At 38.8% G+C, this 18,192-nt stretch overlaps 1 protein-coding gene across 2 annotated transcripts in view; it reads right to left on the bottom strand.

Moving 5' to 3' along the window:
* Window positions 1-18,192, bottom strand: part of KCND3 (potassium voltage-gated channel subfamily D member 3) — a 472,663-nt gene that overhangs the window by 439,693 nt on the left and 14,778 nt on the right. For both annotated transcript variants that reach the window (XM_075853874.1, XM_075853872.1), the window contains exon 3: window positions 6,636-7,808. In XM_075853874.1, coding sequence (XP_075709989.1) covers window positions 6,636-7,741 — 1,106 coding nt within the window. In that variant the 5' untranslated portion in view covers window positions 7,742-7,808. The remainder of the gene's footprint in view (window positions 1-6,635; window positions 7,809-18,192) is intronic.

The following is an 18,192-nucleotide window of genomic DNA, read 5'->3' as shown; positions in this document are numbered from 1 at the left end:
TTGCGTTGCTAGAAGCAAGACCGTGCTATATGGAGGAATGACATGGAGTATTACATACAGTAGTACAGAACTATAGGACTCTATGTGCCACTATACAGTCTCTGCTGTGTGCATGACACCTAATAGTTACATGATTTATGTACAGTAGTTGTCAGTCAGGATAGCCGTTACCCTTGAAGTTGGGGTTAAGGAGCATGCATTATATGAAGTTATATGTCAGTTGAGGAAAAAAAAACTGTTTGACAGTAACTCATTTGGATTATTAACACACAATATGTTATGTCTGTGGACGTCTACCAGCAAAAAACAATCACACAGGTGAAGAGAGCCCCACCATTTTCATGTCAACAGAGCTCTAAATTAAAATGTGTCAAAGGATTTCACATAGGCAAAGGAAGCAGAAAACAACAGCACGAGTGAATTGTTACTTATGAATTATTAAATATTTTCTGAATAGAAGAATTGATACTGTAAACAGGCATAAAATTTGCAAGTCATTTTGACATTCTAAAAGTGAACTTGCAGAATTAAACTAGGAAAAAAAGGAGAAACCTTATAAAAAACAACAACAAAAATATATATATATATATTTACTCATTTACACATCAGAAATAAAACAAAATCAATAAATATGGCACCATACACTGGCATAGATGAATAAAACCATTACCTATTAAATCACTATTACAGAGCAATGTCCTTATTGTAAGCACCTAACGGGTATGTAAAGTTGGCTAAACCACCATAGTTGTAGAGATTCTGTCAATATAAAGCAGGTTTTCCTTTCCATTACAAGTATAGGTTATTGCAAGAGGGGCATTGTTCTTTTATAGGAGTCTTGAAGGAACTCCCCAGGAAAAACAGATACACTGTGCCTAGTGTACAGTCCTGGCCAAAAGTTTTGAGACTGACACAAATTTTGGTTTGCACAAAGTTTGCTGCTTCAGTGTTTTTAGATCTTTTAGTCAGATTTTTCTATGATATACTTTGTACAATTATAAGCATTTCATACGTTTTTAAAACTGTTTTGGCAAATACATCAAGTTTATGCGAAGCCTCAATATTTACAGTGTTGACCCTTCTTTTTCAAGACTTCTGCAATTCGCCCTGGCATGCTGGATATCAGCTTCTGGACCAAATCCTGACTGATGGCAACCCATTCTCATCTAATCAGTGCTTGGAGTATATCACAATTTACAGTATATCAGTGTTCTTTTAAATACGTAGCACCTTGAAATATTTTTTTTTTTATACTTCCTAACAATAAAAGTATTTTGGTAAGGAAGGTCTCCCTTTAGGTACCAAACTACTGATTCCAATTTAGATGCCTATTTGCTTATATACAGCCAGGACACCTGTATATAATCTTCCTAAATTCTCCTATACCAATGGAAAAGTAGTAAAGTGGTAATGTAAGAAAAATAATACAAAGCAATATAGTGCAATGTTTCATTTATTTTTCTTTCCTCTTTATTTTTCACCAACTCACCCTACAATGTTGCATTTGAATATTTCACAACTGTCTATAACTGCATCCTAAGAGAGGTAGAAACGTATAGAGTTGTATCATATTCAAGAGAAATATATATATATATATATAGATGTAATGTATCATACTTGTGTAAAATCAATAAGCAATGCCTTTAGTTTATTTGCCATAAACACTCTGCATTAAGAATAGTTCAATATTTCAAATGTCCACTTCAATTCTATATGTACATGTAATGCGATTAACCCTCTAGCCCACTTACAGCATCTTACACATTTTAAAGCATGTGGATATGAACTACTACATTCATCTCTCAAATCACATATGATTGAGCTTCCATCCACAATGGACCCAAATATATAAGATAAAAGATCCCATAATGGAAAGTGATAATGGTGTAATATTGTTACATTCACATAGTTCAACTCCTATATAATATTATTAAACTGTTCCGTCTCATACAGTATATATCTTATTTACTGAAAACATAAACATTGGTTCTGACATTTTTCCATAAGCCCCATAGCACTCTCAGTCGTCATTAGGAAATTGTACATTTACATTTTGTCACATATATTTTGCACAGAGAAAATACCTGTAAGTATATTTCTTGAGAAGCACATGTGCGCCATAGTAAACACGATATTTCACAATATTAATGTCTGCTAAATATAGTCTAAGATGTAAAGAAGTCTCCTATGTAATGTGTTAGATATAACAAGTCAACGGGGCACATTTACTTTTTGTTTGGGTCTACAATGTGTCAAATAATAGATCAAATTTTGGCACATTTTCATGCAATTTTGAGGTAAGCACCTCACTAGACACTTTTAAAAAAGTGTATTGAAAATGGGTGTGGCTTATTGGGAAAGGGTGTGGCTTAAAATGCACTAATGTGCAAAAAAACGGGCACAAAATTCTGGCACAGAATATGCCAAATTAAAAGAAAGAGTAAGTGTCTAACAGGTCATTCAAGATGCACCAAAATTATCATACAGCATGCACCACTGTGATAAATTTGGTACATTTTGTGCCGGTCTGGTCTAAGTTTACACAGTCTGACTAATAGACAGAATTACTCAATGTGAGTCAATGTCTTAATGCTTAATTTCCACAATATTCTTTATATTGCTGTTGAAAGTACTTTGTTGCCAATATTACAAAGTAATTATAATTGATGTTCCGAGCTGTAAATTGTTTCAATAATTCTTATTGTAGTCATGAAAATATTTACTTATGTAAATAAAAAAAAAGTTTTCTTCAAACAGTAAAGAATCAGGGGCATATCTGTAGGAAGTTCAGAGTTAGCAGTCAGACCTGGAACCTGATGTCTGAGGGGACCAAAAAGCCCCTCTGTCACATAAGAAGACACCGGTATCATAAATAGCACATACTGGGGAAGGGGGGCTTAATGCTAAGTTTTCATTAGGGCCCAGATACTTCAATATATATCTCTATAAATGATTATCTAATAGCTAATAAACACCCACATCTTGCACAACTATCAGAGGTATACAGCTTTTCAAGATCTTCTTGATGATTAGATATGGGAAGCATGGCTTGCCCTGCCATATAGGCCCCCAATCATCTATATTGTGTATTTTGTACTGATGTTAATGGCCATGTACAGATTGCTTATTAACTGCAATCCCAACTACATATGAAGGAATTAGGCAGTTGACTTGAAGCTAAGTACCACATTTAGAAAAAAGTCCATTACACTGTACACCTAAATTCATGTTAACCCTTCTATCAAATTGGGGCATGGGGGTAAATTAAATGTAAATCCCTAAGCATTTCTTACTAAAGGTTACTCTACCTTATCATTTAGGCTATTTAGGAGGGAGGGTAATGAGCAAACGTTAATCCAGGTCACCATCATTTCACTAGATCTTTACCACTGACAATCAGCTGTTATTGCAAATGGAAGCCGTGGCCACCCACACATTTCCTCTCCATGTAACGGAAGCGTCAGGTTCGCCATAGCAAAAGACGCTCTTGCAGAGTGGCTCTTGGTTATGGCACATAGAGGGGATCCCAAATAGGGTAGCCCCATCTATGATGTCTATATGCCCTAACAGGACATATGGACAGGGGTTTTCCTAAAAAAGCCCTTTAAGCATAGAAACCTATCCTTTTCTTCATGGGTCTCAATGGGTAATTTCTAATATCTTATATCCAACTGCTGTTGTACAGCAAATGAGAACTATGCAAAACGGTAGATAATCCCTTTACTGTATTATATTCATAACATGTTATATTTAGAGATGTAATAGTCCTGCTTTTATAGGGTAAAGCATTACAGTACTTCCTGGTGAACAGCAATGGGCTATGAATTGAAATCTGGAAAACTCAAGAATAAAGGATTTCATTAGAGAGAAAAAATGAGACCTAACATCATGTACTTTCAGAAATCTTATCAGTCATCTGAATACTTTTTACCTAAGGTAGGAAGGCACAAGAGAAATGAGCAGCCCAAATGTCACATAACAAAATGTATTGCTCAGCTTCTCTCTACAGTTTTCTGAGAAATATGTTGGCAAATTTCCCATTGCCCTATTTTTAAAGAAATGATCTTTAAAAAACATTGTGTGATATCACAGAATAAAGCTGCCTTCCATTGATCAGATTTCAACGATCCCTCAGGGCCTGCTCTACTTAATACAATACATTTAATATATATAAAGAAATGAGTAACGTCTCCTTCTTTAATTAAGAAAATTGGGTATAAAATGATCACACAAACCCAAATCTTCTCATTACATCTTCCTTTAGTATAGAAGCAATGTGGCAGCCAGAAATAGCACTCATTAGTATAGCATGTAAGCATAGCAACCTTCGCAGTCATCTAATACACCTCGTAGCAATGAATTTTAGACGTTCTCTAGACTTGGTATTCCATGTAAGAAGCTTATACCTCTTCATTTGCTTCGAACATGACCTGGCTTGCACTGTTAACCTATTCTACCACTTCCTAAAGCCACATATTGAAGACAGTTAAAAAGCAACCCTGGCAGCCAGAAATAACATTCATTAGTATGGCATGTAAGCATAGCAACTGTTGAAGGCAAGAAAAACACCTTGTAGCAAAGTATTTTAGACTTGCTTGAGACTTATCATTCAGTGTAAGAACCTTTTCTTCATCTGCTATGAACATAACCTAGCTTTTACTGATAGTCTATTCTACTACCTCCTAAAGCCACAAATTAAAAACTGTGAAACTTAGAAGAATAAACAACTTAGGTCATAAGTATTGCTCAGAAGCAGAACACTCAATTCCGACATGCAGCATGAATGTAGAGCAGACGTAAGGCTTCCTCACCACTGCCACTCGTGAACTGTGGTGGACATCATACAAACCAATGTTCCTCTGACATTAACACATCAGAATTAGAATAAATCCAACTTGTATCGCCCCAGTAGTGCCATTGTCTGGGTTATGTATACTACAGATAGAGCCTGAATGGCAGCGGGTAAAGGTCAAGGAAAAGTTTGCAAATCCATGATTTGGAGAGTACAGCATCATCATGCACAATAGTCAAATATGTATTTTTTTAAACACCAAAAAGTATAAAACAACCCCTTATCTGTTTTAGGTAATATAGATACAAGAGATTTTTAGAAATCCAGAGAGGATTTAAAAGACAATGATGAATACAGAAGTAGAACCAATATCATCCAACATCTCGAATTCGAACCAGTGATGTATGAGATCTTCCATTACATCACCATATGCACATATAAGAAGCACCTTAACAGCTGGCTTCATGTTTTTTATGAGGTCGTCGTACCTAATGTTATGTTATCACAATTATATACAGTATTTTGTCTGATCTTTATGTCAATGAATGCCATATAGGAGAGAGTTGGTTGAACAGGTGCCAACAGTTACTCTATACTTTTCACATAGAGGACCAAAGAAGACACATTTCTCATTTAAGTTGTATTCCACGGATAAATGGTAACTGTCTTACTGGTATTAAGGTGATATAACAGAGACATTTACACTTTACATTCCAAATTCTTTACAAACCCAGTAGAATCGAGCTATGAATGGCTGATTTGCATGCACACACAACAAGATACATGTAAAGTCCCATTTACACGAGCAGATAATCGCTAACAATCGAGCGTGCATGATGATCGCTTAATGTGAATAGGTGTAGGGACTGAACGGCTAGAATTAAAGTGCTCATTAATCGTACAAATAATTGACGCGAACACAAAAAAAAATGTTGGTCATTCTGACATTGTGGTACGTCAATATGAATCATTTGATTGACAGAAGGTATGTCACACTGCTTAAGAGGCAACCAAATGATACATTCTTAACAATTATTGAAATATCGTTTTTAAGCACTTGCCTGGAATCGCTATTCGATACAGCAATTACATCGATAGAAAATCGCTAATACGAGTATCTGCGTGTATAAATGGGCCTTTATCCATAACTTTCTAATGATTATTTACTTTTATTGTCAAAATTTCACAAGGTAAACTGAACCTGAGCCTTGAAAATAGGATCAGATATCCTTGAGCTACCCATGCGTACAAGTGATGCTACTCGGATGCAATACTGTATGAGAAAGGAAGACTAGAAGTTGTAAGCAGAAATCAAGGATTTGAAAGCATTTCTTGCACATAAATGGATTATGCATAGTTATATACAGCCCCAATCACAGGGACAGACGACAAAGCTGCATTTTTCCTGTTATATTTTAATGGCTGTGTATATAAGGTTAACGGGATAATCTTCATCACGTCAGTTGTTCCTCTCATTCAAGTTAATGACATAGTGTTTAATGTATACACAGACCTCCCTGACTCCCAAGACGTTATATAAAAAGTCACCTTCATCTCATCAACAGCCATCTAATCAAGAAAGCAGGTAGATGCAAAGTGCACACAAAGAATAAGCATAATTATAATCTGTTGTTTTACTTCAGCCCTATCTCCTCTAATTGATTTTGTGTGTCTGTGTAAGCAGCTTAGCGAAAAGGAAAATGCATTTGAAATCCCGAGGGAGTATCATTAAATGTCATTGTACAAGAGTGGTAATCTACCTGAAGAAAATAAATGAAGGGTTCCAAGGCTACAGCATGGCTCTTATTCGGTGTTGGATGAATATAATAAGTAGAACACTTACCCCAGAGTTGTCATGGTAACAATGGTATACCAAAAGGAGGCAGGGATACTTGTGAACTTGCTGGATGATGACCCTTTTTCCGCGTAAAACATCACAGTGGCAAAAATAATGATTGCCATTGTAAGGGAGAAAAGAAGGAATCCCAGTTCAGAGGCACAGCTCTTCAGGGTATAACCAAGGATCCGTAAACCTTGGGAGTGGCGTGAGAACTTGAAGATTCTGAAGACCCGGAAAACCCGCAGGGTGACAAAAGCGCCACTCACATCCTCATTGTTACTCATAACTAAGCCAATGTAGTATGGCATAATGGCTACCACATCGATGATACTCATCACACTTCTCATGAATCTGTATCGACTTGGGGCTGCAAAAAATCTCAAGAGGTACTCTACTGTGAAAATCATGACACAGGCAGTGTCCAGGCAAAAGAAGGCTACATGAAATCTTTCACCACAGGGAAGGTCCTTATTTCCAGGCACAGTGCCACAGGGAACAGTCTCAACCACATTGGTGATTACGGACACTGCAATAAAGAAGCCAGTCACATAGTAGAAGACTAAGGCTAAAGTACTGGTGTGGGGATTTTCAAAGGCTCGCCACATAGTCTGGCGTAAATTAAGGGAGGGCATGGCTTCTTTACTGTGCTCAAATTCATTGTCATCCATCAGCCTTTCTGCATTCTCTCTTTTCCTATCTTTGTATTCTTCATAGCAGCAGTCACCTATTATTTCGGGTAATATGCCATAGAAAGATAGTTCCTCATCATAGGCAGTGATGCATTCATACCTAGGGTAATGCAGCTTGCCAGTTCTGTAAAAGTTTAGAATACACCTAAACACCTCAGGGTCACGGTCAAAAAAGTATTCCTTGGTCTCCTCATTGAAGAAGAAATCTTTCTCTGTGCTTCCAAGTAGAGTGTCTGGGTACCTCTCCAGTGTCGTTCGCCAGGTTTGGAATCGCCTCCCACTAACATTGAGTATTATAAGCTCATCTTGTCTTTTGTTTTTGTCAGCTGGTGCCAATGGCATAGCGCAGTTGGCCACTGGCATCCACCCAATGGCAGCGGCCCTTGCAAAGGGCAGCCATGCTGCAACCCCAGAAGCCATGAGGGCGCCAGGTCCGATGGGCTCCTCAAGGACTTTTTAGACCGGCTTGATTTCAGATCAAGAACATCTGCAGAAGAAAAATAATAAAGTCAGTCACCGCAATAAGTATCGTATGGAAAATTCAAAACCTGCATTGAAATTCTGTCATTTGTCTACCAAGGGACTACAAAAACCTAAAGTACAGAAACATAACTAGGTAATGATTATTCTCCGCTTAACCTTCAAAAGCGCCAGCTGTCAATGTGTGCACAAGAATATTTTTGTAGCTGACCCTGAAAATATTGATTTATTCTATTAATTTCCGAGAGGCACAGAAGGCCAATAAGTCCTTCTTTTAAAAAAATCTGCTATTGATTAAAATCTCCAGACGATAATGGGATATTATGCATGGTGAACACAAAAGTTACAGTAGTTCTTAACTACAGGAAACCTATAGACTAGGAAAATATTACATCCCCATTTTTAAGCAACACTTGTTCAGGATGCTTGAATTTAAAATGTAACATATGATCTAAAGAATGTGACCGGGTCCATATATCAAAAAGTAAAAGGTTATGGGTAAAGCTCTCTCTTCAGATGTTGCTGTTAATTTGAAATATGTTTTGACATATTTGTAATCGATTGTACATTACTGTATAAACTGTGGTAAACCACACAAGTTTGATAAAATGATGCGGTGGAAAACTTGCCATAGAAAAGTCATGCTGTTTATCAATAATTGCAATACAAGGCAAATTTAACCATTTTTTATTAGTGAGCCCTATCTCGAGAGTCAAACTTATCAAGATGTATATATGAAACACGTTTCTTTAAAATTTAAGTTTTAGACCGCAGTTTAAATAAAAAAATGTGGAGCTTAAAGGGGTTGCCCACTTGGTTGATCCCTAGTTGTTAAAAGGGTCCCTTAATAAAAGGCTGATCATAAAGTGTCTTCCTGTTTGGGCCTACAGTAATCACAAGTAACATGTCTGGAAACCTGTCAGTAAGTGTTTAATTTCCCTGCAGCGCTACCACAAGGGAAATTAAGCATTGCATATTGCCGATGCAGCTCAATAGATTTTTTGTGTGTAATACAGTACAGGACTGCTCCCCCAGACCGATACATGCTCTTTGTAACTGCTCTACACTCTGGTCAAAAGAAAAGGATCCTGAACAGTGGACCCCCCCCCCCCCCCCTCTATTAACTCAGAATTCTCTAATAAGATATATGAAAATAGGTTTTCTAAACTACAAACCCATTTAGGTCAACATAGAGCATCCAAATTCCTCTTATGATTACATACAACTTCATATATATATATGTTATCTGCAAAAACACGTAAATGTAATAGTCTGGGAATATGAATGGGATATGGAACCAATCTTCAGTATTGGTTTCTTCAGGCAAAGTTCTCATGGGAACACACTTACACTTATTTAATTTGCATATTGCCCTTAGAGGTAACACTTTAGGGATCTACTGTAAAAATAATTTCTTCCACGGTGATTTTATGGCCGAGCACTTTAGAATTACTAATAATCCATACCGTATTTTCCGGACTATAAGGCGCACATAAAATGTTGAGAATTTCTCAGAAATAGAAAGTGCGCCTTATAATCCGGTGCGCCTTATATATGAACCCGACAGTAAAGAGAGGGGTTCATACAGGATCCTTTACCTCTATCGTGGGCGGCAGGGGTCGGCGGCGGCATACCACAGCACACACCATGCTCCTCCCCCCCGTGCGCCTATGAATTTATTCTTCACTTGGGTTTTTACAGTATCCATAAATGGATTGAGCATTACGGCCACCGTAATCAGGAGCCACACTGAGTGATACTTACAGCTCTGTAGGATCCTTGCAATATATCTTTGCTTTAGCGTTAACTATACCCACTACCCCAAAAAATGCCTCCTGTTAAGAGACATGCTTATGATGCAGGTTTCAAGCTTAAAGCTATAAGTTATGCAGTAGAGCATGGAAATAGGGCAGCTGCAAGAGAATTCAACATTAATGAATCCATGGTGCGTAAGTGGAGAAAACAAGAAGATGACCTCCGCCAAGTAAAGAAGACCAAACTGAGTTTCCGAGGAAACAAAGCAAGGTGGCCACAGTTGGAGGACAAAATAGAACAGTGGGTTATGGAACAGAGAAACGCATGTAGAAGCGTCTCCACTGTCTCTATTAGACTCAAAGCCACTGCTTTAGCACGTGACATGGAGATCAAGGACTTTCGAGGAGGTCCTTCATGGTGCTTTCGTTTCATGCAAAGGCGTCATCTCTCCATTCGCACCAGAACTACTGTGTGCCAGCAATTACCAAAGGATTATGAAGAGAAGCTGGCCATTTTCCGCACCTACTGCATAACCAAGATAAATGAAAAGAATATCCAGCCAGAACACATTATTAACATGGATGAGGTTCCCCTCACTTTCGATATCCCCGTAAACCGTACTGTTGAGAAAACAGGGACCAGTACGATATCTATACGTACCACAGGAAATGAGAAGTCATCTTTCACTGTAGTTCTCGCTTGTCAGGCTAATGGCCAGAAACTACCACCCATGGTAATTTTCAAGAGGAAGACTTTGCCTAAAGAAAATTTTCCTGCTGGTGTCATCATTAAGGCTAACCCAAAGGGCTGGATGGATGAGGAGAAGATGAGTGAGTGGCTGAGGGAGGTCTACGTCAAGAGACCGGGTGGCTTTTTTCACAAATCCCCATCCCTATTGGTCTGTGACTCGATGCGCGCCCACTTGACCGATACTGTCAAAGCCCAAGTGAAGAAAACTAATTCGGAGCTTGCTGTCATCCCTGGTGGATTAACCAAAGAGCTCCAGCCGCTAGATATCAGCATCAACAGGTCATTTAAAGTTAAATTGCGAGCTGCATGGGAGCATTGGATGACAGAAGGTGACCACACATTCACCAAAACAGGGAGGCAACGCCGTGCGAGTTATGCCACTATGTGCCAGTGGATCGTGGATGCCTGGAAGAATGTATCAGTCTCCAGTGTCATCCGAGCTTTCAGGAAGGCTGGAATCACCACTGAAGAGCCTAGCAGCAGCAACGAAACCGACTCGGATAATGAAGAGGAGGACCCCATGCTTGATGCCGAAATCGCCCAACTGTTCAACTCCGACACTGAAGATGACGGATTTGATGGATTTCTGGTGGAGGAATGAACTGAAAAAGTACGGTAAGGGTATGTGCACACACACTAATTACGTCCGTAATTGACGGACGTATTTCGGCCGCAAGTCCCGGACCGAACACAGTGCAAGGAGCCGGGCTCCTAGCATCATACTTATGTACGACGCTAGGAGTCCCTGCCTTGCTGCAGGACAACTGTCCCGTAGTATAATCATGTTTACAGTACGGGACAGTTGTCCTGCAGCGAGGCAGGGACTCCTAGCGTCGTACATAAGTATGATGCTAGGAGCCCGGCTCCTTGCACTGTTCGGTCCGGGACTTGCGGCCGAAATACGTCCGTCAATTACGGACGTAATTAGTGTGTGTGCACATACCCTTAACGTTTTGATTTGCAATTACAGCTGAACCAGTTGCAAGTTATTGTTAAAAAGTGTAATAAATTTTGACTTGCAGTCTGAGCAATGGTTTATTTAACGGTAATGTGCTGCGCCTTATAATCCAGTGCGCCTTATATATGAAACATGATTGCTTACAAGGCGCTCATAGAAAGTGCGCCTTATAATCCGGTGCGCCTTATAGTCCGGAAAATACGGTAATTGTTTTCAAAACTTTTCCCCCAGGCTAGAAAGTACCTCCAAAATGTGTCCATTTATGCAAATGCATAAATACATACAGAAATTACACTTTAATTGCATAGTCACTTGTCAGCTCCATTTGTAGCTACTGTACATCGTGTGTGTGTATATATATATATATATACATATATATATATATACATATATATATATATATATATACATATATATATATATATATATATACATATATATATATATATATATATACATATATATATATATATATATATATATATATATACACACATATATATATATATATATATACACACACACACACACACACACACACACACACACACACACACACACGTATTTGCGACATTATACCACCTCATGACCACCTTCCAATGACATTGAGCACTTGAACATGTCCCTCTTAGGGGTGGTACTATCTGCTTGGTACAGTTTTGTTTTTTCAGTTATTCTATTCAGTTACTATTGTACTATCATCTTCACCAGCTAAAGACTGACACACAGTGTTGGCAGTGAATTCAGCAACAGTGGGTTGAATGTATACAGGGCTATATTACAAAATCAGTGGTCTTGGGCCAAAGAACCAATATTGTGTCCTATACTATTGTGAATGTGCAACAAGAAGATGGTATTAAGCGTAAACAGCATCTCTTTTATATAATATATCACTGCCTCTATATTATATTACAGTTCTTTCAAATAATGTTTGTTGTATAAGTTTCTAATAGGAACCTGTACTATCCTTTAATAAGGGATTTCAACTGTGTTCTCTATGTGGCCAATGCAACATATTTACTAGGGTATAATATCAATAGAAATGTTATAATAAAATTATATTATAGTTGGCATCACATGGCTGCAGCACATTTTGGTGGTCCCCCATAGAAGTATCAGCAGAATACAGTTGCCATTTGTAGCAGCCTTTGTTCCTTCAACAGACTGCTAACTACAAAATGTGGTAAGAATTTCCACTCAAAACATAAAACTGGCCATATATTAGAAAATCATAAGTTAGATCAGAAGCCAACATTTATGTTTTATTATTTACTTACAGAGATATTAGCATTTTACAGTTTTTTTTTGTGGCAGACATTTTTGCAACAGTGGCAACAGGAAGTTCGGCCATATTGGTTGTCACCATTGAATTTTCTTCTCATAAACTGATGGTAAACCGTCATTTTGTCAGCATGTTCAGTAAATAACAAAAGTACAATTTAACCATTAGTAAACCAATATGACTGCACTTCCTATTTTCCTAGTGGCTGCTACAAAACCGAAAAAGATCTGCTAATATCTTTGTCTAAAAATAAAATGTAATTACCAAATTTTGGCTGCTGCTCTAATTTCTGATTTATTAATATATAACCAGTTTTACGTTCTGGGTTGAAATCCTCTTTAACTGTCTTAGAAAAAGTGTTCTTTCGACTATATCAACCAATCAGAGTTCAGCATTCATTCCTTTTTATACTAAACGTGGCTCTGATAGGTTGCTATGAGAAAATATTTTTGAAATGCCCTTAAGGCCAGGATCACATGCAGTTTTGATGCAGTTTTTTTAAGCCAAAGCCGGGACTGGATCCAAAAGAAAGGAATTGTTTAAGAAAAAAAAATTATGCATCTACTTTCTTTTGTGTTTGACTTAAAAAACGGAGCCACAAAAATGACACCAAAAACTGCATGTGTGATCCTGTCCTGTCAAAAAGGGAAATTAGAACAAAACTCTCAAGAGTTGCCCCCTGGCTGCATAAAAAACCATCAAAGTCAATGTAGGCACAATTAAGCAAATACAATTTGGGTTTATGGGCTCTTTAAGGGCACGTTCAGACGTGGCAGAATTTTTCTGCTGCAAATGTTGGTACAGATTTGGGCAATTACGCAACGAATCTGCATCCACATTTGCATATTTGACAGGTAAATCAGACGTTGCAGATATCACAGCGGACTTGCCACAGATTTCAGTTTTTGCATTGCAAAGGCAGTGAAATTCCGCTTCTTCTCCGCAACGTCATGAGCATGCTGTGGATGGAAAATTCTGTACCGCAGCCTAATTTCCGCACAGTTATTTTCTGCAACGTCTGAACTAACTTTCCTAAAAATGTATAGAAACAAATGTAAAAAACGGCTGCTGCAGAATTCCACTGCGGACTGTTCGCAGCGGAATTTAACAGCAATTCTGCCATGTGTAAATGTGAGCTTACACTAGTTCAGAAAGTTACTGATTTTAACATAGATCTATGAAAAACTGTTGTATAAAACTGTTGTATATTTTAGCACACGTATCATACACTTCTATAGTGACACTTTTACAAGTGTCATTATAAATATATGCAGATATATGTGACAAATATATGAAAATATACTTACTGGAACACCTATCAGTATGTTCAATGGCATAAAATGAATCAGATAAAAATTGTCCTATTTGACACAATCTTAATTTAAGATTCAACTTCATTATGCGGCCTTGGTAGAGCCCATGTGCCTATTTAGTAGTTTTACTGTATTAGTTCTGACATGCACTTAAAGGCTATGTAAACATTTGAAGTCAATTTTCTTCCCATAAAACTGTGTATAATGTGATTCTGAACTAATTTTAATTAGAATTTTTTAATTCACTTTATGAGACCCAGCTTCTATGTATCCTGGATACATAGAAGCTGTATCTTGCCGTCTTAGGCTATGTTCACACGGAGTATTTTGGGGGAGGAATATCTGCCTCAAAATTCCGTTTGGAACTTTGAGGCAGATATTCCTCTCCCTGCACGCCGATTTTCGCGGCAATTATCGCGCCATTGAGCGCCGCGGGCATAAAACAGCGAGATATACGCTTTCTCCTGCCTCCCATTGAAGTCAATGGGAGGTCGGAGGCGGAAGCGCCCGAAGATAGGGCATGTCGCTTCTTTTTCCCGCGAGGCAGTTTTACTGCTCGCGGGAAAAAGACGCCGACGCCTCCCATTGAAATCAATGGGAGGCGTTCTCGGGCCGTTTCTGCCGAGTTTTGCGACGCGGTTTCCGCGTAAAAAAACTCGGCAAAATACCCCGTGTGAACATAGCCTAATACAAATGGTCAGGTCTGCAGGACTGACGGCTTCAGTGAATCCTGGTCCTGCGTGTCTCTGACATAGAGAATACAGCTATATAAAGAATGTAGTGCTTCTATAGATGCTATTTAAATGGCTAGTTGGCTACCCTCTAAGGGCGGGTTCACACATAGCGGAATTTCACTTAAATTCCGCTGCGGACACTCCGCAGCGTTAATCCGCAGCGGAGCCGTTTCTCCATTGACTTACACTTTAATTTAGCAGTGTTCGTTTACACGATGCGTACAATTCCGCTGCGGAGCATAGGCTGCGGAGCGGAATTTGGTGTCCGCAGCATGCTCTGTCTGTTGCGGAGCAGTGGCGGACTGGTTGCGGACTCATGGCGGAATTTCTCCATTGACTTCAATGGAGAGTCAAAATTCCGCAATGAAGTCCGCAGATCTTATGTGTGCTGCGGAGCGTATTGTTTTTACTACCATGACATTTCTTCATTCTGGCTGGACCTATGTATTTCTAGGTCTACAGCCAGACTGAGGAAGTCAATGGGGCTCCCGTAATGACGGGAGCGTTGCTAGGAGACGTCTGTAAATAGTCACTGTCCAGGGTGCTGAAAGAGTTAAGCGATCGGCAGTAACTGTTTCTGCACCCGGGACAGTGACTACCGATCTCAATATACATGTATCTGTTAAAAAAAATATAAGTTCATACTTACCGAGAACTCCCTGCGTCTGTCTACAGTCCGGCCTCCCAGGATGACGTTTCAGTGTAAGTGACGGCTGCAGCCAATCACAGGCCAAGCACAGGCTGCAGCGGTCACATGGACTGGAGCGTCATCCAGGGAGGTCGGGCCGGATGCCGAAAGAGGGACGCGTCACCAAGACAACGGGCGGTAAGTATGAATTTCTTTGACTTTCACTAGGGAAAGTGCTGTCCCTTCTCTCTATCCTGCACTGAATAGGGAGAAGAGAAGCACTTTTCCTGCAGTCCGCAGCGGCCAGTCCGCATCAATTTTCTGCACATTTTGTGCAGATCCGCTGCAGAATCTGCAACGCAGATTCTGTGCGGCATTGATGCGGACAGTTGCGGAGGAATTCCGCCATGTGTGGTCATGCCCTTAGGCTCTGTTTAAATAGGTGTTAAGATCCAATGTCAGAGGTTCTGTCAAAGCTTGCAGCACTATTCTTCATGTCAAAATAATGTAAACCCCAGTGGAACGGTGATGGACACAATTATTAGACAATGGAGTCCGTTGGTTACCGTTTGGAGTTTGGATGCGTCGTACAACAGATCCGGCACAAGATCATGGCTTCCGATATACACAGTAGACAGGGGGCCAGTGTCAATACAGCCTAAGTCAATTTCTTACGCATTAAGAGGTCTTCGAAAATAAATCAGCTCATCTATCCAAAGATGAAAACTTCTTGTTTATTAAATGTCATGTCATGTAACAGGAAGCTATGGAAAGAACTTTATACATTAATTCCTCTAGAACCATCACTAAAGATTTCTCTAACTTAACTTTCTAAGCGTATATGCAAAATATTTAAATTCAATATTAGAGCACGAAAGACGTGGAAAATTTTTTCCAGAAGTTTTCTTGTTTCGGAGGTTTAACTCAGAGCTCCTGGGCCACAATGCAAAATCTGTAACAGGACCTTATTCCTAAAATGTGCCATCTAAAATATGGGTGTTTTGTTATGTGGTAGGGGGACATTTGGACCCGCTCAGGCACCAGGTCTGGGTCTGAGTGCTATCTCTGAACCCTCTATAGAGATCCTGTCTGCAGCCCCATCAATAGGTGCATGCTGCTCTACAACATTACAAATATGATTGTATTAAATGATTTATTGAATATGAGAAATATTGGTGTTCTACAACATTCAATGTCTGATGCTCCATATGCAGAATGCAGACTTTTCTATTATCAGATAAGTCCAGTTCATAAATGGAGTGGTTCCTCTAATGGAAATATAGTTGGGACTTGCTGTACATGCAGTTCCTAGTAAACAAATGTAATGCTCAATTTTGGTTCAAGGCGAACCCTACACTTTACTTCTCTCCACACCTCCCACTGCATTATGGCTATGACATTATGGCAACATGCCAAACTACCTTTAAAAGTGGGACCTATAAAAAATAATATTAGAATAAAAGAGCAGCAACAGTACACACACACATGCTAGAGGTTATTTATTTAACCCATGATGTGAACAAAGGGTTACATCTGAAAGCTGTGTGTCTTTTGTGCAGTTTGTTATTGCGTGAATACCCATGAATATTTAATAAGTCAATCAATCAATCTGGTTACATGGCATCCTGATAGCAATGAAAGTAATGGGGCAATAAAAAGACAATGCCTATGTACCTGTGTATTATTTACTACTACGACTAGCAGGTTATTTATGTTGCTGCATCATTTATGTGATAGTGATTACGCTTTATTGCACTGGTTACAATTGTTTATCCATTTATTACCTATGTCAGGAGCTGATCCATTCCTTCTCTACTTTATTCACGTCTGTCATCGCTGTGCACTTAAAAATGTTTTTATTGGTTTAACACAGTCTTGTGAAAAAGAACTGAACCATTATGTGGAAATTCATTTTACCAACTTGCTATCAGTACCCCATGCTGCTCAGGAGAACTTACAAAGCTGCTGTGAAAGTAAAGGTGAGACAGCATTGCATGAAATCCAAGAGACTATGTTTTAAACCAAACAGTAAAATGCAGGTTTCTCTAGAACTGGTTTACGTTAAATTCTGTTATAAAATAATGCCCCCTTTCAAAATGAATGTATTGATTGGGTTTACACATTTTTCATGCATTGCAGTTCACATTATAGGAAAAATGTCATGGATCTACTTTGATCTCTTCTGGATCTTTTCTGAATGCAAAGCACTGCAAAACCATAATCTGTCAGCCTGGCCCTACTAAATACCTCTTTCGAGCATCTTTCTAATTTTTTTTCTGATGGTCCCAGAGCTGGTCTTATGTAGGATAGTGCCCTATGCGGTATCGGCTGTTGATGCCCTCCACAATTTGTTTGGCTGTCATATAGTGTACAAGTAATTATATCAAGCCGTGCACTTTTATAAACATCATACAGTATGATGCCTAAATATAATTTCCATATATTGGCCATGCACTTCCATACAGTTAACTAAATAAAAATTCTATACACTGCCCCACTACAATAGACTGAAAAAGAATATACTGTACAGTGCCTAAGCAGCAGTGCCACCCAAATACATTTAGGTTCAGAATTATTTGGACAGTAACACAAGTTTCATCATATTAGCTACTTACCAAAACATATTGAATATACAGTTATATAATCAATATGGGCTTAAAGTGCAGACTCTCAGCTTAAATTTGAAGGTATTCACATCCTAATTTGAGGAAGGGTTTAGGAATTACAGCTCTTTAATATGTAACTGCCCCTTTTTCAAGGGACCAAGGGTAATTGGACAATTATCTCAAAATCAATTTAATGGGCTGCATGGGCTATTCCCTCGTTAATCCATCATCAATTAAGCAGGTAAAAGGTCTGGAGTTGATTCCAGGTGTGGCATTTGCATTTGGAAGCTGTTGCTGTGAACCCACAACATGAAGTCAAAGGAGCTCTAAATGCAAGTAAAACAGACCATTGTTAGGCTGAAAAA

The sequence above is a fragment of the Rhinoderma darwinii genome, chromosome 2 (genome assembly GCF_050947455.1).
Source record: "Rhinoderma darwinii isolate aRhiDar2 chromosome 2, aRhiDar2.hap1, whole genome shotgun sequence".
NCBI lineage: Eukaryota > Metazoa > Chordata > Amphibia > Anura > Rhinodermatidae > Rhinoderma > Rhinoderma darwinii.
Note: the sequence above shows the minus strand (reverse complement) of the source record. Positions and strands in the feature narration are given on the sequence as shown.